Source organism: Molossus molossus, unplaced genomic scaffold (genome assembly GCF_014108415.1).
Source record: "Molossus molossus isolate mMolMol1 unplaced genomic scaffold, mMolMol1.p scaffold_m16_p_6, whole genome shotgun sequence".
Lineage (NCBI taxonomy): Eukaryota > Metazoa > Chordata > Mammalia > Chiroptera > Molossidae > Molossus > Molossus molossus.
Genome location: NW_023425399.1, coordinates 61,744,719 through 61,767,887, shown reverse-complemented (window position 1 = coordinate 61,767,887; position 23,169 = coordinate 61,744,719). Strand labels below are relative to the sequence as shown.

The 23,169-nt window shown below is 38.1% G+C and overlaps 1 protein-coding gene across 1 annotated transcript in view; it reads right to left on the bottom strand.

Annotated features, from left to right (window-relative positions):
• PIEZO2 (piezo type mechanosensitive ion channel component 2) overlaps positions 1-23,169 on the bottom strand; it is a 586,652-nt gene that overhangs the window by 14,166 nt on the left and 549,317 nt on the right. Inside the window, exons 42-50 of the mRNA XM_036245071.1 lie at positions 21,308-21,490; positions 17,674-17,926; positions 16,377-16,509; positions 15,032-15,179; positions 14,727-14,941; positions 8,852-9,010; positions 6,754-6,901; positions 1,142-1,330; positions 695-787 (exon numbers count right to left, since the gene is read on the bottom strand). Coding sequence (XP_036100964.1) covers positions 695-787; positions 1,142-1,330; positions 6,754-6,901; positions 8,852-9,010; positions 14,727-14,941; positions 15,032-15,179; positions 16,377-16,509; positions 17,674-17,926; positions 21,308-21,490 — 1,521 coding nt within the window. The remainder of the gene's footprint in view (positions 1-694; positions 788-1,141; positions 1,331-6,753; positions 6,902-8,851; positions 9,011-14,726; positions 14,942-15,031; positions 15,180-16,376; positions 16,510-17,673; positions 17,927-21,307; positions 21,491-23,169) is intronic.

Genomic DNA, 23,169 nt, shown 5'->3' with positions numbered 1-23,169 from the left:
TATGCAGAAGAGAATGTATATCTCATTTCTTATCATTAAGAAGAAAATTCTACATTCTTTTTCATTTATGTTTTAGCTTGAGAATTTGTCATGCCATGTATATATCCTTGTAATGATTATTTTTTATTACAAAAGAAGTTGCTTGTAAAATATTCAGATAACATAGTATGTAAAAATATATATATAAAGTGGAAGCCCCCTTCTTCTACTACAACCACCATAGGGAAGCCAGTGCTAATCAAATTCACAAATACACATGCCGTGATTTATTCAAACAGTCCCTACTTATTGAATTCTCAAGTTGCTTCCAGTTTTTACTAACACAGGAAACCAACAGAGTGTTTTTCCCATATTTTGAATTATTTTAGGATAGATTCCCAGAGCAGACCTACCAGTCAAAATAATTAATATTTACCAAAATTTTAAAACTTAAAATTTTTAAAAAGGATCAACTCCTGTTGAGCTTACGTTGAAAATTTCTCACATAAAATTATGTTTATTAACACATCCAATAATATAGACATAATGTCTTAGATTATCAAAGCAGCCAGTGGCTAGGAACCCACTGTGTACAACTGATAATCTCTCATAAGCCCCCAACCCTAGGCCATGGCAAAGCAGTGAATAAATGACAATCACTCAGCTCACCTAGATGAAAGGTCTTCATAGAGATCTATTATACACATTTACTTACAGTGTCCTTAGAGAAAGCTTTCAAAAAGTTATTAAACTTTGTTGAGTCCATAACTTTTAGCTGGCTTTGCTGGGCACTCATTGTGAAAATAGGCTGGAAAATAAGATACACAGTGTTGTTAATATTCTGAAGTTCTTCTCTGTATCCAGGCTAAAGGAAAAATATTTTCATAGTATGTCACCTACTAGTCACCCAGTGGCAACTAGTCTCAAAGAGTCTTTTTAAAGTGATTATTTTTACACTCAAAACCAAACAGAACCTTCCTTTCCCTGCCTTCTGCACCTTATTTCAAACATCACATATTTGCTGAGATGTAAAAATGTAGATAGGAAGTATAGATTGGCAAAACCTAACTAAAAGTCCTGGAGATGGTTATCAGGAAAGAGTACTGCACGAGGTAGGGTACTTGCAGGCGAGTGGGACCTGGAGGAAGTGCACAGCGATTACCTGGTAACCTCCCAGGGTAATTGTGACCGAGACATCCAGGGGCTGGTTGATCACCCCAGCGACAGATTTGATCAAAGACATGAAGAGAAGGGGAAACCAGACAATACAGATGAGCAGAACGATGATCATGCCTCCCATGCCATACTTCACCACTTTCTTCTTCTTTTGTCCCCGCGGCTGAGGGTATCTCTGCAACAGAAGAGTGTATGCAAGGCTCAGGCCACTGCCCTGAGAAGTGGGTGGGGTGGAGTACTCTTCTTATGGGATTGTGACTTCAGTTAGTCCTGATTCTGTTCTGTTTGCTCTGAAGTGGGACACAAACCTGGGAACAAAGTTAGGTAGTGACATGAAGATATAATGAGCTCCCTACATGTTTCCACCATGGTGCCACAAGGGACCAACAGGCCTGAGTGACTTTTTCCTTAAATTTGTTGTATGGGTTTTGTTGACATTGAACCTAAGGACAAACAGATTAAATACTGTGATGAATAAAGCCTTTGGTTTTATGTGATCATGTGGGAGAAAGACATTTTACTTTAATTCCTAAGTATTCAAAAGCTGTGCCTTTCAACTGAACCTTCCTGCCCCCTTAGTAAGTGGAAAAACATTTTTCACTTAATTCATCACACATATTGTCAAAACAATGTTGCTTAAGTCAGGCAGTAAGATATGTAGAATCAAACCAGCCCTCTCTCAGTGTTGTGACTCTGCAGGGACCCTTACTTGGGTGCTATGCTTGGGCGGGGGGTAGGTTGTGTGTGTCATATGAGGGACTTGCTCCTATAGAAGAGCAGTGCACCTAGTAGGGCTGAAATCACTTCCATTCGTGTTACTAAGGACCCACTAAGCTCTGCCTTAGAGGCTATGGGCAAGGTGGAAGAAGCCAGCTTTGCTGTTAGATAAACTGCTCCAGCTTTATATGTATTTTCCTTGCTTAAATGTTGCTTCTCAGTGACCCATTTCCTTCCAGGGTGACCCTTGAAATTAGGCTACCCATATAATGTGGCAGTCGTCCCCCTTCCCCTGGGGCTCACACTCTGTTCGATTTGTTCATTTTAGTAGATTAAAGTAAAAAACAACAACAACAAAAAACCCCAACAATCTACATTCTACCTATAGCCACTGAGCTCTGCATTATAAATGAAGAGAGAACTCCAGACGCCAGCAGAGACTTCTGTGAGGACTTTAAAGAACACTGCTGGATTTTAAAAGGCTCTATAAGCTTTGACACTCTGTCTCCTGAATATGGATTTGGAAACAGGAAGACACAGCTGGCTTGGAGGGCAGATCAGAGCCAGTATAGAAGGCATTATTTATTCAGTGCACAAAAGATAATGCTTCTAAATGACTCTGCTGTGAAATTGCATGAGGTTCATATTAAGGACAGTATTTTGTTGCTTAAAATGTTCTATTTCAAAAGAAAAACTGGAATATTTGAAACTTAAAATACATGTTCACACACACAGATTTGCTTTTTTATTACTTTCTCAGTGAGGCAAGTTCAGACACTGGGCCACTTAACCTACTCCAACAGCACTCTAGTACTACATACTGAAGAGTTTCATATCAACTGAGTCTCTTCTGTCTGTAGTGGGACCATGTTGGTTCCTGTCCTGAAGGCCAGAGTCTTTGAGGCTCACCTCAAAAGCTCCCAGAGCCACACATTCATCCTCTCCCTTCTCCTGTTCACCCCTCCATGCATTTCCCAGGGCAGAACAGGGCCAAGACCTTTGGTGTCTCTCTAATTATGAGGCTGTCTTTCCCTTCACTTTCATAGCAACTGCCACCTTCTTGTCCTACGCTGCTCTATCACCCCTTTCTAGGGGAGCCCCTCTCAACCACATTCCCAGTTTGCAGTTCCTGTTGTGCTGCATTTCCAAACAGCTTCTCAAAGTGTTTTGGGGAGTGGCTGCATGGAAATCATTGTAAAAAATGACTAGGAGTGAGTGGCCTGTGTTGTGTGTGCTCATGCCAACACTGGCCTTTCAGGAAATCGTTGTTTCTTCATAAAGTGCATTCATAAACACCAGGAACTTATTACATTCAATATGGAATAATCCCCAACAAAAGTTACTTTAAAAGAAGCTTACTCTTTTGCTTTATACTAGAAAAGTGATCGTCACTGGTAATGTTTCAGTCTCTTAGTGAGGAAGTAGAAACTAGTGTCAGATTTGTCTAGACTCCTTAATACTTACCCCCTACATAACTATATTTCTCAGGATTGTTTTACCATGTATGACATAAATAGCCATAGACTTAACGTAAGATAAAAGCATATATTTAAGTAAAGGTGATACATTAAAATGAGGCTTTTATTTCTTTTTTAAAATTTAATTTACTGGGATGACATTAGTTAATAAAATTATATAGGTTTCAGGTGTACAATTCTATAATATATCATCTGTATATCATATTGTATGTTCACCACCTCAAGTCAAGTCCCGTTCCATCACCATTTATCCTCTCTCTACCCTGTTCTACCTCCCGCAACCCCCTGTCCCTCTGGTAATAACTATACTGTTGTCGTCTACGAGTTTTTGTTGTTGGTTTTTTTTTTTGCTTAATCTCTTCACCTTTTTTGCCCAGGCCCCCAACCCCCTTCCTCTCTGACAGCTGCCAGTCTCTTCTCTGGATCTATGAGTTTGTTTCCATTTTGTTTGTTTTATTCATTAGATTCCACATACGAGTGAAATCATATTGTACTTGTCTTTCTCTGTCTGGCTTATTTCACTTAGCATATTACTCTCCAGGTCCATTTATGCTATCGCAAAAAGTAAGAAGAAGTTCCTTCTTTTTTATGGTTGAGTAATATTCCACTGTGTAAATGCACCATAGCTTTTTTATCCACTTATGTACTGATGGGCACTTGGGCTGCTTCCAAATCTTAGCCATTGTAAATAACACTGCAATGAACATATGGCTGCATATATTCTTTTGAATTAGTGTTTAGGGTTTCTTTGGATATATTCTCAGAAGTCTAATTGCTGGGTGAAGCTTTTATTTCTTAAAGATAAAATAAAAGTCATAAAAGGATAATTTCAAGTCTTTTGTTGTACAGAACTGCCTAGTGTTCTGGGCCACAATGACCCTGTCCTTTATAAGAAGGATGGCAATGAGTGTGACTGTTTGACTACATCCTCAAGAAGGTTGTCACCTGTTGGCTCAAAGGCAGTAAAAAACATATAAGTTGATAAACAGAGAAGCCACAGTTGTTCACATGAAAGGTGGCCCTGTATCTATGTGGGACAGTTATGTGAATTCTGATGCAGAAAAACACCCCTCTTAAGAGACCCTCTCTAATTCATCCAGAGAAAACAATATCTCACAATTTCTGGGGCCCTTTGGGCAGGCTTCAAGACTTTGAAATGCTATCTCTCTAGCTCTCAATAGATGAACTCATCTTTGTTCATGGAGAACACAGGGTATTGGGCGTGAGTTTGTTCATTTACTGTCTCTATTTCTCCAGCTTTCTGTAGGATGGCCATTCCTCTTTGCCACTACCAACTTGTTCATCCATGCCTCAGAGGCTACTCTTTCTAGACCTCCATTTGGACCTTCCTCCTTTGGCTCTGATGCTAGGAATTTGTACTTTTCTTTTTTTCTGCTGGTCCTTTCCTTACCATCTGAAGAGGTTCAGATCCTCTGCATTCTGAAATGACCCTCTAGTCTCTCTCTTGAACTGACTCTCTCCCTTGTCTTTCCTTTGCTCAGTCCCTTGAAATGGCAGAGACAGGACTGATCCCAGGCCAGACCATCCTGTAGTCCCCACTCAAATACAAACCTACAGACTTGTGAGCAGATAAAATGGTAGTGACTTCTAAACCATTAAGTTTTGAGTAGTTTGTTATTAGCAATAGACAACTGATATAATACCAATTGAATGAATGGCTCCAGGAGGTAGACCTAGCATTTCCTAGCACAGAGGTTTTGCACTGTAAATTCTCCCCGTGTGACTCCATGTGTATGTGGACACCTCTCAGGGGCCACCCTGTAAAGCAGCTAATCTGTGATTGGTAGAAAGAACTTAATGTTCCACTAAAACTTACTGGAGATTTTGCCTACTTTTCTTAATACTGTTTTTTTTTTTTTTTATCTTATAAATTAATTAAAAATTTTAATCTATCTTCCATATTTCAAATAGTTTGCCTCCCCCATTTTTTTTTTCTTACTTCAGACTAAATAATTCTTGGTTCTTCCTCCCCCCCCCTTTTTTTTTCATATGACATTATTTCCAGACCTTTTGTCACCCTGATTTCTACCTTCAATGTCACTTTGGTAGATTGGCTCCCATATTCTGTCATTATATCAACTGTTTTGCACCTTAAAACTAAGAAAACACTAATATAATTTTAAGTATACTGCTAGCCCCATCTCCTTCACTCCACAAATGTGATAAATAGAGAGGCCACAGTACAATGGGCCCCACGACTATAAAGCTAAACTACAGAATACAGAAATTACATGGACTAGAGGGGACCTTTCCAAAGAGATGAGAAAAAAAAGACATTTCACACCACCTGGGCTAATGTTGCTTGAGTATTTCTATTGCTATTATACAATAGGTTTCTGTTTCATATGTTAAACTTGAGCATCTGATAAATAATTGTAATTCTAGCCTTCACGAGTGTCAGTGGTTAGGGTGTCGGCTTGTACACAGATTGGTTGTGGGTTCAATTCCCGGTCAAGGGCACATACCTGGGTTGCAGGTTTGCTCCCTAGCCCAGTAGGGGTATATGTGGGAGGCAATCAATCGATGTGTTTCTCTCACATTGATGTTTCACTCACTCTCTCTCTCTTTCCCTCTCCCCTCCCCTTCCACTCTCTCTCTCTAAAAAAAAAAAAAAAAAAAAAAATCAATAGAAAAAAATATCTTCCAGTGAGGAGTAACAAAAAAATAAAAATAAAAATAATTATAATTTGTTTGGCCACGATGGCTCAGTGGATTGAGCTTTATCCCATGCACCAAGAGGTCACCAGTTTGATTCCCAGTCAGGGCACATGCTCAGGTTTCCAGCCCGATCCCTAGTAGGGGGTGTGCAGGAGGCAGCTGATCAATGTTTCTTTCTCATCAGTGTTTCTGTTTCTCTCTCCCTTTCTCTCTCTGTCAAATCAATAAAACATATTAAAAAAAAATAACTGTAATTCTATCCATATTTGACCTTAATATTGCACCTGGCAGAATAATCAAGTATTTGCTCTTCAATTTCCTTTGCACAAAGCAGTTGCAGTGTCTGTCTCTCATCAAAGAGGACATCAGGTGGTGAGCCAGAGTCCAAGCCAGCTGACCCCACTTTTCTCCACCATAGCAAATTTCCTCCTGTTCCCAAATGAGCCATTTAAGAATTATTGAGTCACACAGCAATATATCATTTCTTCTTTTAAAAATAACTACAATACACAGTTGCCAAAAGAAGAACACATCTGGATGCTATTGTTAAGGCAGCGGTGTGCCCAAAATTCCCAACCCTATAAATGTCCTATTGTATAGGTCCTAGCAGTTTTTGCCCATCTCCATTTATTTGGCCACAAAACTTGTAGAAATTCACATTAATCTTATATCCAGTCTGTATTTAAGAGAAACAAATAGGGATAAAGCATTTTTATTGGCTTACTTTTTCTGACTCCCGCCAACACTTCAGGATGAATATGTGAGCATAGATGTCCTCCACACAGATCCAGCTGGAAAGGCTCAAGGTAGTGTCTGTCCATACCCAGTCCATCACGGCCCTTAGCTCAGTCAAAAATGGAACGAGGCGGAACCTGGCAGAAACCACGTCTTATTAGAGAGATAGTTCTGGGATGGCCCCCAAAATCCAGCCAACCCAGGGAGCTCATGTAGTTCCTTATTGTTTTAGCCCTTAAGTCTTAGAAAAAAATCTTAAGGTCACCTTTATGGTAAAATCCAACTTGGAATATGACTGCTTTTTTTTTTTATCTAATTTTTTTTTTTCTTTACTGATATTAGAGAGAGAGGAATGGAGAGGGAGAGAGAAATGGAAACATCGATGAGAGAGAACATCGATCGGCCACCACCTACCTGCTGTCCACTGGGGATTTGGTCCACAATTTGGGCATGTGCCCTGACCAGGAATAGAATTAGTGACCTCTTGGTGCATGGGTCGATACTCAACCACTGAGCCACACAGGCTGGGCTGACTGCTTTTCATTGTAAGTATAATAAATGAATTGGTATTTTCCATTCCTTTTTGGGGGGAGGGGCTGATGGCCTTAACAAACTGGGATTCCCTGTTTAAATGTTTAAAGGTGTCTTCTTCAATTTCTTTATAAAAAAATTATACAAGTCTTTCTCTTTTTTGGTTAAATTTATTTCTAAGTATTTTATTGTTTTGGATGCTATTATAAATGGGAGAGTTTTTCTTTTTTTTTTTTTCAGATGTTTAGTTGTTAGTATATAGAAACACAACTGATTTATGTATGTTGATTTTATTTCCTGCGACTTTCCTGAGTTCATTGATTAGTTCTAAAGTTTTTTGGGATGAGTCTTCAGAATTTTCTATATACAAAATCATATCATCTTCAAATAACCACAATTTAGCTTTATAAACATTTATTTGCTCATTACAAGAATCTGTTGGTCATATGGTTATTGAATTGTTGGGGTTTTGCTGTTAAATGAGCTGGGAAATACAATACATCTGGTAAGTGAAAAATCAGGGCAAAGGAGAGCCATCAGAGGAAACAGGACATGTCATTGGGGGCACACAGTAGGCACCACAGTTGGTAGACTTACTAGATGTCTAAGGTTAGCAGGACTCTAGCTTAGTCTTTTATATTTCAATTGGGAATTGGCTGGCCTGGGTTTCTCTCAAATTTGGGGACTATTCCTTGTTTCTGGACTGACACAGAGCTTCTTCCAGGTTGGAGGATCTGGGTTTATCCCAGGGCCCTCACAACATCTTGGGTTACTTCTTGGAATTCTCCAGTGGGCTACCCATCTTTGTCAAGAGAGCACTAATTAAACCCATAGAAAAAATACTAGGCCCCCACACAGGATGGCACTAAGGAAACACTGTTCCACACAGGGAGCTTCATAACATCTGAGCATGTTCAATATCTCTTCTATGAATAAGTCCCCAATCCCTCAGTCTGGTGCTAAGTAGGAGTCAGCCATACCAGGAGCAGATTGACTTTTTATGTCATGGTCTAATTTCTGAGGGGACAGAGAGAAAATGCTACCAGTGAAATTCTCACATAGAAGAGTTGTATGCTTTCTTCAACAGCTAACTTACTACCAGGAATACACTAGTCACATGGCATTCCCATTGATGTTAGGGGGAACAAATGGATCTATTCAATGAATGGACTTATTGAACATGCAAAATTCCAGAGGTATTTTGGAATAGTCTAGGTTCCAAATATTCTGTTCCACTGTACCTAGAAGTATATTAATACTTAAGGATCATATATCCTAAAATATTATCATGGTAATTACGCAGAATATGGAAAAAGAAAATTAACAAATGTGGATGATCCTAGAACAACATCCTGGCAGGATGTGTGGCAACTACACATAGAAAATCATTTGAAGAAGCACATCTATTCTTTTGCTAAACGTAAGAGTTCCATAATGATCTACATTCCTGTATATCAGCATTTTTTCTCCTGTTTCTTCCCAGGCAGGAAATAAAATGCCTTTCAATTGCCAGCCTTCCCTTTGTGAGTGACTATGACAACAGAGTGTGTCCTTACCCTTGAAACAAGAAGAGGTTGACATAATTGTAGCTCTTTGTGAGGAAGTTTCCAAGGACTCTTGTTGGGTAGCCACAACGGATTTGGTAGGCAGACAACCCAAAGTAAACACATTTCACAAAGTACCACAGCTGAGCAACCAGGTTTTGGCTGAATTTCCTAAAATGTAAAAATCCAGAAAAGTGAGAAAATGGAATACTGTTCTGGTAAAAGGGTACCATTAGGATTTAAAAAAAAAAGCATAATTGCCCCTCTAGCATCTAAGTCAATTCAGTCAATTCTAAGTAATTCACTATACATAGTTGATCACTTCAAAGGCAAAAGGTAGGGGAATAAAAGTTAATAATTAAAAAAATCCTATGAATGGTACCTCTAAAATATCAGTGCATTAATCAGTTGTTTAAGTCATAATTAAAATAAATTTACTAATAACATTGTCTCACAATGTGTATGCTGCTGCTACCCTGGCCAAAATAAAAGCTCAACAAAGAAAACAAGCAAAATGTATAACCATAGTTTGTAAAGTTCATGAATGTTAGCATATGTTTAAGCAAAAACAGTGGAACTAAATTTCACACTAGAAAATAACTTGGAACACATTTTCAAGGAATGATGAGCTATAGAACCTTTCTTTCTTTTCTTTTTTTTTTTTTTTTTTACTTTGGATAAATGCAGCATTCTTCAAGAGTCTTATATATGGCCAGTACAGATTTTTAAAAGAAAATAAGATATTAAACTGACTTTGCAATACCCAGGTATAATCTTCCCTGGGCTTAAATTAAGAGAAATATTTGATTAAAAATAAAATAAAAGCAGTATACTACTCTTAATATTGCATTTTGGATTTTTATTAACTTTTAATTTTGTTATTAGAAAAACCATGTATTATTTTAAAATTAGAAATAGTTATTCTTTAGTTGGCAATATCTAACAACAAGCCAGGAATGCACTGACCTATGTATTTGGGGGACCTAAGGGCTTCTATATAGATCTCAACAACTAGAGAATTCAAAAAATATTGCTTATAATTGTCCCCCTATAGAAAAGTCTAGTTTTGGTATTTCAGAACCTAATGAATTAATTTAACTGTATTTGACCATGACCTAGCACTTGACAAGTTATCAATAAAAATATCAGATGCTTTACAGAGATCTCATATCAACTATTCATTTCCTCATTCTTTCTAGAAACTGTCTTTATTGATAGGCTATTCAGAGAGAATGTTCTTTTAGATCTCCAGGGAAATGCCCTTTAATTTTACAGGTAATTTATAAGAAATTGGCATGGAAAAATTATTCCATATCTATCAAAATTATAGTCCAAGACATAAAACTGCAACACCTTCTATTCCTTATGAAAGGCCCAATCCATGTTTTACCCATTACAAAATGTTTCCCTCCTTCAACCTTAAAGTGTGTTGGCTAGGAATAAGTAACAGTTAATCTGTAGTTCCTGAAGTAATCAAGTTAAGTCTAACTAGAGATATTAAAGCTGTCTTACACTGGAAGATTTCTTTGGTTGTCTCTATACATGTTTTATTGCTAGAGGCTAGAGTAATCTCTAGGTCTCCCACAGCACCTACTGCACAGTGCTTTGTAGACTGCAGGCAACCCCTGAATGTTTGTGGGCTAAATAATAACACATACATAAAGAAAGCCATTTATCAGATTAATTATTCAAGATATTGGAGGTTCCTGATGCTCAATACTATGACTGGTAGCCATAATTTTCATCTGTATAGCTTAAAAGACTCATAACCTATTTCTTCCTTTATTCTTTTTTTTTTTTTTTTTTTTTGGTTTGTTTTGAAAAGAACTTAGACAATGTGCCTATTAATAAATGTTTTCTTTGCACAGTAATGAATTAATTTTTCAAAAACAACATTTGAAGGAGAAAAAATGAATTTTGGATGTTAAGTAATGGCAGGATTTGAAATGTCAAGAAATTATGTTATCACTGATATGCTAACAATGAAGACCAAAGGTTCACCGATCCTAATAAATCTTGAATTAAATATCCAAAAATAAACACAGGATAATCTGTTGCAGTAGGAAAGGCCACTAGGTAAGGCTCAAAGGTAAGATCCAACAGAAAAATGGTCTCTATGGTCATAGTTTTAATGATTATCATAATGTCATGAGCCCAGGGAACCCATTTTGAGGGTCTTACCACATGGGGATGAGTCCATGCTCTACCCATGTTGGTGTCATGCCCCCTTTCACCTGGTCTACTGCTCTGGACACAGTAGGTGCTCAATAAATGTGAAACTGAATTGAATATGCCTACTTGTAAGTCACCACAGGAGAAGCTTTCATTCATTGAGTCATTATATCAAACATTTTGGCTATATTTGGTTTGGAAGGTGTTGTTGCCATGCTGTTACTTTCTTCAAAAGCTTAGTCGAACAGCGTGGGAGACAGAATGGCACCCCAGCAAACATGTGCATGTTCTAATACCCAGAAACTATGAATAAAGAGGATTTTGCAGATGGGATTAAGTTAAGAACCTTGAGAGGAGGAGAGTATCCCCAATTATTCAGTTGGGCCCAATCTAATAAATGAATCCTTAAGAGAGAAACTTTTTCAGTTGTGATCAAAGGGAGATTTGACAACAGAATAGGGGTGAGAGAGATTCGATGAGAAAAAAGATATGACCCTTTATTGCTGGTTTTGAAGATGGAGAAAGGGGCCATGAGCCAAGGATGTGGGAACCTATAGAAGCTGGAAAGGCAAGGAAGTGGCTTCTTCCCTCAAGCCTTTAGAAAGAAATGCCGTCTGGCAAAAACCTTGATTTGAGTCAAGTGAGACCTGTGTTGAACTCCTGACCTACAAAAATAAACGATCAATTTGTGTTGTTTTAAGCCCCAAGGGTGTGGTCATTTGTTCCTGTAGCAACAGCAAACTAATACAGGCAGGAGCAATTAAATTATTTGGTGATATGATCCTGCTAAAAGTGGATCTCTGCGGCTTCACCAGTGCTCGATTTCTGAAGCCCTGGTCTCTGTGGAGACTACCTTGTAAGGACGTAACAGACATCGTGCTCTGAGGCTCTGGGGCTCTCTTTTGGGATTGGAATAGTCAAATCCTTTTACACTGCACAATGAAATAGTAGGCTATGTTACTTTAAAAGATCTGCTTGGAAGCAAGTATGAGATGCCTTCCATGAGGGAAGGATTGTGGTATACAGTAGGTGCAATACACAATAGGGCCAAGAAGCCTGGGATCTGGTCCTACCAATAGTTAGCTGAATGACTTTGGGGAAATTAATCTTACGTATAGGTTTCATCTATCCTAATCCGCAAAATTAGACTGTAGGTCTAGAAAGTGTTTAAAGGTCTTTTTCCTCCTATAAAAATAAGAATTTCTATGAGGTCTGGTAGAGGATACCTGTTTAATGCTTTCATTTATTTTATTTATTTATTTATTTGTTTGTTTGTTTGTTTGTTTATTTATTTATTTATTTTTATCCTCATCCGAGGACATTTTTGCATTAATCTTCAGATAGAGCAGGAGGGAGAGAATGGGGAAGAGAGAGGGAGAAACATCGATGTGAGAGAGACTCTTGTTGCCACCCACACAACCCCAACCAGGGCCAGGGACAAACTGCAACTGAGGTACGTGCCCTTAGCGGGAACTGAACCTGGGACTCTCTGGTCCAGAGGTCGACGCTCTAACTGCTGAGCCAAACTGGCCAGGGCTGTTTGATACTTTTAAAAATCAATATTCATCATCCAATTGAATTTGGTTTATTTCTCCGAGTTGAGAGCTATAATTAAATAATCTATAGAGAATTTATTCTATTTTAAAGACTAACAAATAAGATTCACAACAATTTATAAGCAAATTATAATATTCATACAAACAGCTTGACTTAATCTGTATTATTTTTATCATCTGAGATATGATTACTTTTTAAAAATACAGTGTGAAACTGGAGACTTACTGAGCTATTGGGAGTCTTCTAGGTAATGACAATTTATTTAGTTCTGTAGACTCAAGAAAAATATCTTAATTTCATTTTTACTTTTAAAATATTTTGTATTGACACCAGTTATTATTACAAAGCAATAATTTTCTATATAAAAAGTCAGAACCTAAACATTCAGGTGAGAACTGATATTTAGCTCTAGTATTGTTAGAACAGATTTGCAGTTCCTCATTACATTTGAGTTGGTTTTAAAGCCATGCAAGTGAAATCTATTTTCATTATTTTCTATTCACACTACCAAAAAAGGTATTAGCTAGCCTTATTGACACGTTATTCATAAGGCATGACTACGAATGACTGGTGTATAAGATCAAATTAATGTTACATATGAAGACTTTAATGATGTTTATTAAAAATATTGTTCCTATTATATCATATGGACACTTCCATGTACTCCTTCTGTGGACCCTTTACTTTCATAACCTAACAGAACTTATGGTTCCTGTTTCTCGCTGTGTCCTTTGTTTTGCTGTTATCGATGAACACCTTCATCTGAGAAGAGGCACTGTGGATTGAAGGTGTAAGAGAAGGGGCGGGAGCAGAAGCGCTTTGAGGTTTGGGAGGACATGGTGCTCTTGGAGGACTAAAGAAAGTTAACACAGAAGATGCTTAAGGTTCAAGGTGATGGAGGGAAAGACAGTATTTGTAGCCTTCTGGGATCTTACCAGGCCTTTCCCAATCAAACTTTAGGCTACCCTTTTTATCTCCCATCTCCAACCCAACTTAACCAGCAGCAATACTTGTAGTAACAGCAGCAGCGCCATGGTGTCATGGGCCTGCACTCTTCCTTCTCTGTGTGCTGAGACTGTGCCAGGCTCTTTCCAAATGCTGTTATCCTATGTGGAAGACACTATTACCATCTGCTCCCACTGTTTTCTAGATTTTCCTCTACCACTTAAACAGTCTAAATTTTTCTCATCCACTTCTTACTTATTTTTAATTTTTTAATCCTCACTGAGGATATTTTTCCATTGATTTCTAGATAGAGTGGGAGGGAGAGGGAAAGAGAGCAGGAGAGAAAAATTGATGTGAGAGAGACATATTGATTGGTTGTCTCCTTCATCACCCTGACCAGGGCTGGGAATCAAACCTGCAACTGAGGTATATGCCCTTTACTGGGAATCAAACCCATGGCTCTTCAGTCCATGGACTGATGCTCTAACCACTGAGAAAAACTGGCCAGGGCCTCATCGACTTCTCATATGACAGTCTCATGTCCTCCCATCCTAAGACCATGTCCCAATTCATCTCTGTATCCATTAAGGTAATGATTTTCAACCTGTTTCATCTCATGGCATACATAAAATGATTACTAAAATCCTGTCGCATACCAAAAAATATATTTTTTGCTGATCTGACCAAAAAAATAGGTATAATTTTGATTCATTTACACTAGACGGCTATTGTTGTGTTGGCTGTTGCCATTTTTAAATTTAACAATCTGGTAAATAAAGGTCAGTGCCTCTGATTAAATAGTAAGGCACTGCATGTTTTACAAATTCTTGTGGCTCACTGGTGCCCCTGCCATGGCACACTGGTTGACAGTCACTGTATTAAGGTGTAGAAACAATCACAACATAATGACCCTAGGTTTGTTCTGGTCCGTAAAGTTGTAACCTCTCTTATTTCTGAAAACCCTATTTCTATGAATACATATAAACAAGCAATGAAAAATTTTTTTGAGAAATAGGTTCCTACTTTGGATTCACATTGAATTTAATAGTGATTAAAACCTCCCGCATTTCTTACTCGTGGAGCTACTTTGTCATCCCTCTGCTTGTACCTGGGGATTTTGCTGTGCTGATGCATATGGAGTGATAATCTTATGAAATATGTTTGCATTAAATGGGCCCATGGACCTTACCAAAGATCTTTCCAAAGACCTTACCTCTCAGTCACACCAGGCAAGATGAAGAACATCCAGAAATGAATTCCAAACACAAGAATGACCTGAAAAATGACCTTTCCCAATACAGTCTTCCTGAGGTACAGTGCTCGATCCACCACCATGGTTCCAAACTGAATAAGGACCATCACCAGAAATGGCCCAGGGACCTGGTCCTCGGACAGCGAAGAGGTGATGTCTGCTGCTGCGGAGTGTTTCTGGGAATGAGACAACAAGTTGATGCCTAAGTGGCATTTCACAGGACAGCATCACTATTAGTCATTGGATGTATGGTGGCCTTTACTTACTCCAAAGGCCCAAAAGCCAAAGACGATGATGATGAAATCAACAGTGTCAGCAAGGAACATAAGCACATACACGTCAGTCACGGCACTGTAGTCTGGGTGGATGAGGTTATAGAAGAACTGTCTGATGGGCACATATATTTGCAGAGTCCTGCAAAAGAGAGACCCCCATCCACTTGCTTCAGGAGAGGCGTAAGTGGAGAAATGACCAGATACCACAGTCATTCTGTTTCTCTGTATTACCCTTTCCAACCACATTGGACCTTCCTCTTTCAGCCTCAGGACAGTCTTACTGGGGGTGGCTCCTGCTCTAACAAAGTGTATACAGGTTCATTGCCAAGTTAGGTCCACAAACCTTTTCTCTTGCTGCATATGTTGTAGGGTGATATAAAACCCTGAAATTTAGGTGCCTGGTTTGCCATCTGATTCAATTACTCTCCACCTGTGAGACCTTGTGCATGCTGCTTAACTTTCATTGTTTCGATTTCCTCTTCTGTAAAATGAAAGTAATAATAAGACCTGAGGCATGGGGTTGGGGTGAGGAATATATGGGAATACACTAGGGGGCTTAGACCTGAAGTGCTGACCGGCACCAGGTCATCATTAGGCAGCCTTGCCCTTCCCCTTTTTGGGTCCAATGCCTCTTCTCTCATGGTTCCCAGGTAGTGTTCTGGGCTTTTGAGCTCCCCTTGCTTTGTCCTTTGTTACCATTTCTCCTGGCTCTGGCTCATCTGTTCAGCCTCTGACTTATCTTTACTGTGCTCTGAGTTTTGCCTTCAATTCAAGGCTGTGTTTAGGTGTGGATGGCCCTCCTGGTCTCAGAGCCCAGGTTCTGGACCAGCCCTGCTTTGTGCCCTCTGTTTTGCCTCCTCATCTGCTGCCTGTCTGCGGCACTGACACTTGGGAAAGGCCTGTGCATTTTGCTGGAGACTGGTTATATGACAATGGACAAACCACTTTCCCACCACGTGCCTCAGTTTCCCCTGTCTAGGATGAGAGAGGATCTCTAAGGCCCTTCCAGTTTTGACCGAAAATTCCTCTGTCCAGTAGACTTTTCCATGATAATGTCTGGAGTTACATATTGTGAACCTCTGAAATTACTTATCCTGTTCAAATAGAAAATGTGTGTTTATAAATGCAATAAATATAAAACCAAATCACACTAATTGAAAAGTGATTTTAAAAAACGGGTAACTTTTTTCTGCCTTAAGAAGATGATATCTGTGATATGAGAAGGCATTTCTCTGTTCTTCATTTCTTATATATCTGAAATAATTGTTATCAGTTATTTCCCAAAGTTCCCAGCCCTAAAATAAAACCCATGACCCAAGTGTTTGCATGCACTCACTTCTTTATGGTAAATGCTTTTGCTTTGATTAAATGTTCTTGAAGCTTTTCCATATAAAGTTCCCTTTTGCTCTTTCGCTTGATGCTCAAAACACTGCTTCCTTTTTGACTGCTGTTTCGGGTGCTTGTGCTGCCTAGGAATAAAAAGAAACCAAGATGCCCTGTGAGGTACAGGCTTATTGACATAGATATCACAGGAGCCCCCGGAACCCACATGGCAAAGGGATGGCTTGAACTGATTCAGAGGGAAGAACACACATGCCTGTAAGAGCAGTGACCAAAAATTTGTAATCTGCTGTCTCAAATCTGTTTCTGTAGTAAAACACATCTGTGGGTTTATACACTCAATGCTGACTCTTTTCTGGATTGTTATGTGATCTTTGTCCCAAGAAGAAACACATGGCAAGAACAGCTTTTACAGTGTTAAATAGGGTCCTAGATTGCAGGTTTTCACATTGGGTCGATGACCCATTCCTTTTCTCATATCCTAATTTCTCTAACTGTAAAATAAATATAAGAGGCCCTTCTAGCATCTGCCTGAAAAATATTTTCTGAAGATGATATAGTCATACCCAATTAATGATTTGTTAATTGGAGAAACGTTCTGAGAAATATGTCAGTAGGCAATTTCATGATTGTGTGAACAACAGAGTAGACAAATCTAGATGGTACAGCCTGCTACACACCTATGTTATATGGTATACCACTGTTGTATATTTGGATCTATCATTGACAAAAAAGTCATTATGCAACGCATGACTGCATAAGTGTTTGGTAACTTTCAGACAGTGGTGCCATAAATACAAATGCCTAGGTGCTCCTAGGGGACAGACCTATTTTTCTGATTGTACTTACTGTTTAGTAAGGAATTAATAATTAGGTGAGAAAATTACTAGATAGTTTGGCTAAAAGTTCCCATTGATAAAATCCCAATATATTTTTGAAATAAATTGTAATTTATAGCACTCTGGACACATCCAGAGGAATCTGTGGATATGATTTTAAAACTGTTGTGTGCCCAACACTTATTAGATCTCGGCAGTATGCTGGCCACTTTTCACAATTATCTGAATTCTTTGTCCCAGAAGGAATTAGACATTTAGAGCAATGATGTGACTGCCCCAGGACACACACATAGCGGAGTCAGGATTTGAATTTGGGTCTGTTTGATTTCAAAGCACTTTCTATTCACATTACAATATCTGTCTCCTTGGTAGCACCCAACAAACTCCCTTCTTCAGACACACTGGCACCAGAAAATACGAGACACCTTAGGGGTATTTCCAACCCAGGGATACCTCTCTGGGACCTATATGAAGAAAAGCTGGATCGGTGGGATATCTGGGAGTTGCTGCCAGAACGCTTCCTGCGGACAGCTGTCAGCTGCTCAGGGAAGGACACGTGCACTGACTCTGTGGACGCGGCCAGGTTGATGGATTTCAGAGAGTCAGAGGAGGCCCTTCTGCCATTACTGAGGGACAGCTCATCATCTGATTCTTCCTTGTCGGTGCCACTGTCGGTAACATCATCTTCATCCCATAAGCCATGGCACTGAGAAAGCACAGGAGGGACCATTCATATTGCTGCTTCAGGCATGGGAGCTGGTGTTCTGCCCCACAATATCTCATTCACAAACTGTCCCCCAAGATTAGAAAACCGAAGGTAAAACAGAGTAACTATACTTGATAACCACTGTTATTATCTGTTGTTATGTAAGTGAAATTTGTGAAGAGAATGAAACGTAAATGTTCTTGTTTTAAAAAAAGAATACATATGTGAGGTGATGAATGTGTTAATTAACTAGATGGGGGAATCCTTTCACAATGTGTAAATTTATCTAATCACCATGATGTACAGTTTAAATATTTTATAATTTTTTTTTTTAAATCATCACCTGAGGATACTTTTCCACTGACTTTTTTTTAGGTAGAGTGGGAGGGAGCGAGGGAAGGAGAGAAAGAGAGAGAGAAAGAAACATTGATGTAAGAGAGACACACCGATTGGTTGCCTCCCACACAACCTTGACCGGGGGCCGGAGATGAAACCCATAACCGAGGAATGTGCCCTTGACTGGGAATTGAACCTGAGACTCCGGTCTGTTGCCTGATGCCCTAACTGCTGAGCCAAACTGGCCAGGGCTAAATATTTTATAATGTTATTTATCAATTATACTCTAATAAAGCTGTAATTAAAAATTATTTTAATTACAACAAAGGCAGGGGAGGAATTCTAAGAAAGCTCATTGACTATAATTCTATGATGGTCCCAGTAGAATGGAGATGGGTGGGTATAGATGATAAAGTTTGGCTAATTAACTGAGATGGAGACAAGTGATGTTTGACAGATGGAGAAAAGGCAAAATTATAATCACTTGTTCCTTGAGTGAAAGCACTTTCCAGAACACATCTCCCTATGCTTACGACTAGTACTCCAAATACCAACTTGAAGTATCAGTGGGTGAATTTAGCCCCACTGCCCTATGTTTGCCAAATATCTGTACTTGAATAATGATGCCATCCCTCCTCAAGCCTGCACAGCCCAAGATGTGAATCCTTGAATCATCCGTGGCTAACTTAGAAACAGAGCTGCAAATAGTTTACTCAAAAAATGTTGGCCCACATGTGAGACAGAGATCATGGTGCATTCTGTAAGCCTGGGTTCTGTTCCAAGGATGTAGGATAAAAGGGGCAGATAAAGAGGGTAGGAATGACAGCAAAAAAAGAGGCTGAGAAAGCAGGGGCCTTGCTGGAACAAGATGTTACCTGGATTGCAAGTCGCCCTTACGATGACCTTGCTGCTGTTGGACAAAGCTCCCTAATGACCTTATTGCCTTTTGAGTGTTCAAACAGCTAGGCTCTGCATTTAATCCCTAAGACCTTGACTGGTACTCCCCCTGACACATACTTTGGAGGATAAGAGCTTCAGGTTAATTTGCCAAAAATCGGTTGGTCAAAAACCAACTCAGAAAATAATTACTTTATCAAAAGACAAAGTCACCCAATTTACAAATTATTCTTAAATATTTATTTATAGATATACTATTTTTAAACACATTAAATAAATATATTCTTATAAACAAACATTTTAGGTGTTCATAATGGGATTTTCCAGTTTACACTGATTTCTTTCAAATCATTTTAAAGTTGTTTTGTCTTTTGCCAACATTTTTGCATATTTAGATTCTTTCCCTACTTTCTTAGTAGTATATTTAAGTTTGTTAATTCTCCTATTTATAAAATTTCAGCAATTAATACTAAATAGGATAGTTTTAACCACTTTTCAAATTCCTACATAGTTTTTGTTGTTTGGTTTCTATAGCAGTGTTCTATAAGAGGTTTATTTATTTTTTTCATGAAAAGATTTATCATTCCAAAAAGTATTTTTTATATTATCCAAAATTTCAGCCTAATACCAGTACCTCAAATCTCATATACATTCATTATGTAAATAAAATTTTCAAAGAAGAAATTAGAGTAAGTATATCAATATAAAACACCAAAATTTTGTTCATTGTACACTTTAAATATAAAATTGTAGCTGTTAAACTATTTGACTATTGATGAAAAATAGTAAACGTGATTAAAGGTTTATAAAAATTTGTAAATGACATGTAAAAGGATACAAAAGTTGCAAAATAATTATAAAGTGGCCAAAATTATACCATTATGTTTTAAATGCTGAAAATTTAACTAATTTCTAGAACTGAAGATATATGGTTAATATATTAATATAGTCAGAACAAGAATTAGTAACGTGGATTAATTCAGAAAATTAACATAGTCATCATTAAAGCTGGACGTTTTGGGTAAATTCAATTTTGGCTAACTGGTTTCCTTGAATAACATACCTTTGTAAACCTACCACAACCCAATAACCCAGGTAAGGATACTGCAAGATGAACGCTTAGGGACTAGGCACTTTGCAAGGTGACAGAAGATAGAATAAAGATCTTGACCAAAGCTGTACACAGATGAACCCAATTTGAAATAGCCCACTACGTATGACAGAAGTTGAATACATGTGTGTGTGTGTGCATGTTTATATATGTGTGTGTTTGTATTAACTTGGGTTAAGCCTGTTCTAAACAGGAACTAATAAAGATACTACTTGATAACATAAATTTAAATATTGTATAAGAGGAGACAGGTTTAAAGTAAGAGCAGAAAAGTAAGGTTGTGACAATAGGTACTTCAACACATAAAATGTATGCTATGCAATAATTTCTAATTTTTATCAAGTGGCATATTTTACATATTTACAAGCTAAGCTTACAGTTCATTATATATAAGAAGAAGAAAAAAAACCACATATTTGCTCAGGAGGATGACAAGAGTTTCTGAACCCAAGACAGGTCATCCTGTAGGCAGGTCTTCCCAGAGCAGTGTGATAAATAGCTTTCTCAACAATAAGTTTATAGAAAGAAAAACACAGAACTAACTTCACTAGACCATTTAATGTATGGTCTCTCACTAAAGCTAAAGGTTTCATGACAAGAAACTATTCAATAAAATCAATGCTACTAGAAGATGGTAGGCGGAAGTTGGAATGGAGATAAAAAGCAATGTGATCCACTCCAAGTTGTAGCTTTCTGATGTTCTGGCTTAAACTAGGAGTAGAATTTAGCATATCAGGCATTAAGCTACTGTATACCATTCAAACAATTCCCACAAGTGTGAATTAATTATTATATTTTCAACCCAGGATAGAAATATGGGGAAATTTGCTCCCAGATTTATTATAAGTTATATTATTGAGCACAGAGTATTGGAGAAAATGTCCACTACATAAATATAACTTTTTAAAAAAAGCATACAAGTAGACAATACCCACTGGGCCCTCAGCACTGTCACCAGTCCTAATGTTCAGTTCTCTAAGAATGTCACAGGGACAGCAACTATCAAAATGTCCTGGTTAACTGTTCATGTGCAGTACCTTCAAAATTGATCGATGGAAGAAAAGAGCCAGGAGCTGAATGAGATCATAAAGAACATAACCTTCTTTCTTTTCCACACCTATGATATTAGGTGGGTGGTAAGGTTTATCCTTGTTCAATTCCACATGCTTATTCCAGGGAAAAAACCCAAATTGGAAAAAATACTTGATCACAATTGTCACCTATACATGGATGACAGAAATTAAAAAGAAAAAAAAAAAATCCTTGTAAGAATAGTTATATAGGCGAAACAGCAATATAAAAAACTAAGAAAAATCCATTTCACAGTTTTGATGAGAGAAATGCATACAATTATATGGAATAATTACATTTTCATTCTTACAGACCATTGATTTCAGAACAGGAGCTAAATCTTACCCTTGTGAGTGCCTTTGATCGTGGATATATCAGGGCCAGGCAGGTTACACATGACACTACTTAAATGATTTCCTCTATTTCTGAGAAACAGGCTAATTTATAAAGATTTAATTTATATATATATATATATATATATCATTTTCCAGGTACTAGAGTATGGTAATTAGGACACAAGAACAGAATAACATTTATGTCTTTATATTTTATATATTGCTTTAATTTATAATCTTGATGAACACATCACACAATTTTCACTTTACTCCAAACTCTTTCTTCTCACTGCTTTATTGCTCACTTGAATTACTTCTCAGGAAGAAATAAAAATAAATGAAACAAACTGGTCAGTTGTGCTGACATAAGTACATAAATGCAGAGAAGTGGTATGTTGAAAGAGAAGGACAATGAGAAAATGGATGGGTTGCCTTTAAGCATACCTCTAATGTCTATATCATCAGGAGTTCGTTGCAATATACACAATTCATCAATAAAAATACTTTTAAAAGTCCTCTGTTGACCTAGAGTTTCCTTTATCTATTCCCCTCTCTCTCTCTCGTATTCTTAGTCAAGCTTCTGCAAAGAATAGTCCTGTGTTTCTTATCTTAGTGAACATCCCCACATACCAAATTCCAAAGCAGAAACCAGGAGGTAGGTCATCCTTGCCTCTCCTCTTCTCCCTCACACCCCAAGTACTTTTAGTCAATTACTAAAACCTCATTTACCCATTCATCTTCAGCCTCATTGCCACTGCATTCACACCCTATTACTTCCCAATCTGACAGTTAAAATAGTTTCCTAGCTGATCTCAATGCGTCCACTTTCTTTCTGTATAAAAACTTGCAAAAACACAAACCTGATCCAGTCATGCCCCTGTTTAAATCATTCAGTACCAAGGGGATAAGTCCTGAGCATGAACCCTGTCGGCATTCCCAGGATCTTTCTGCTGTGCTCTCCACTCATAGCCTGACTTCCGGCCATCAAAACTCACCTGTCATTCTTGGTACTTGCCAGGTTGTCTTATGCCTTTGTTTGTTTGCATGGCTTATTTCCAATGACTGGTGCTCCCTCTATTTTTCTTCCTTTGGTACTTTACACTCATCCCTTAAGATTTACTTCTAAGTTCTCTCTCACTGAGATGTCACTGTGATAATCTAACCTCTCTCCACCCGACCAGGCCACATGAGGCACAGCATCCATGTAACTCTGTGCAGTCTCTAATGCAGTTTTGTATCAATTGCAGGGCAATTCTTGTTTACATCATTTTTATTTGCCACATCAGTCTGTGAGCCACTGAGAAACAAAATAATCTTTTTCTTTTTAAAAAACTTATGATTGTATTATGCTGAGCACAGTGCTCGGGTTTTGGTACATAGTTCATATTGTGGAGTGAATTAACATCAACTTAATTTCCCACTTCTTCACTTCTTACAGTGGAGAACCCAAATTTAACTTAACCAGGAAGGCTTGATTTTGAAGTTGAAAGCTG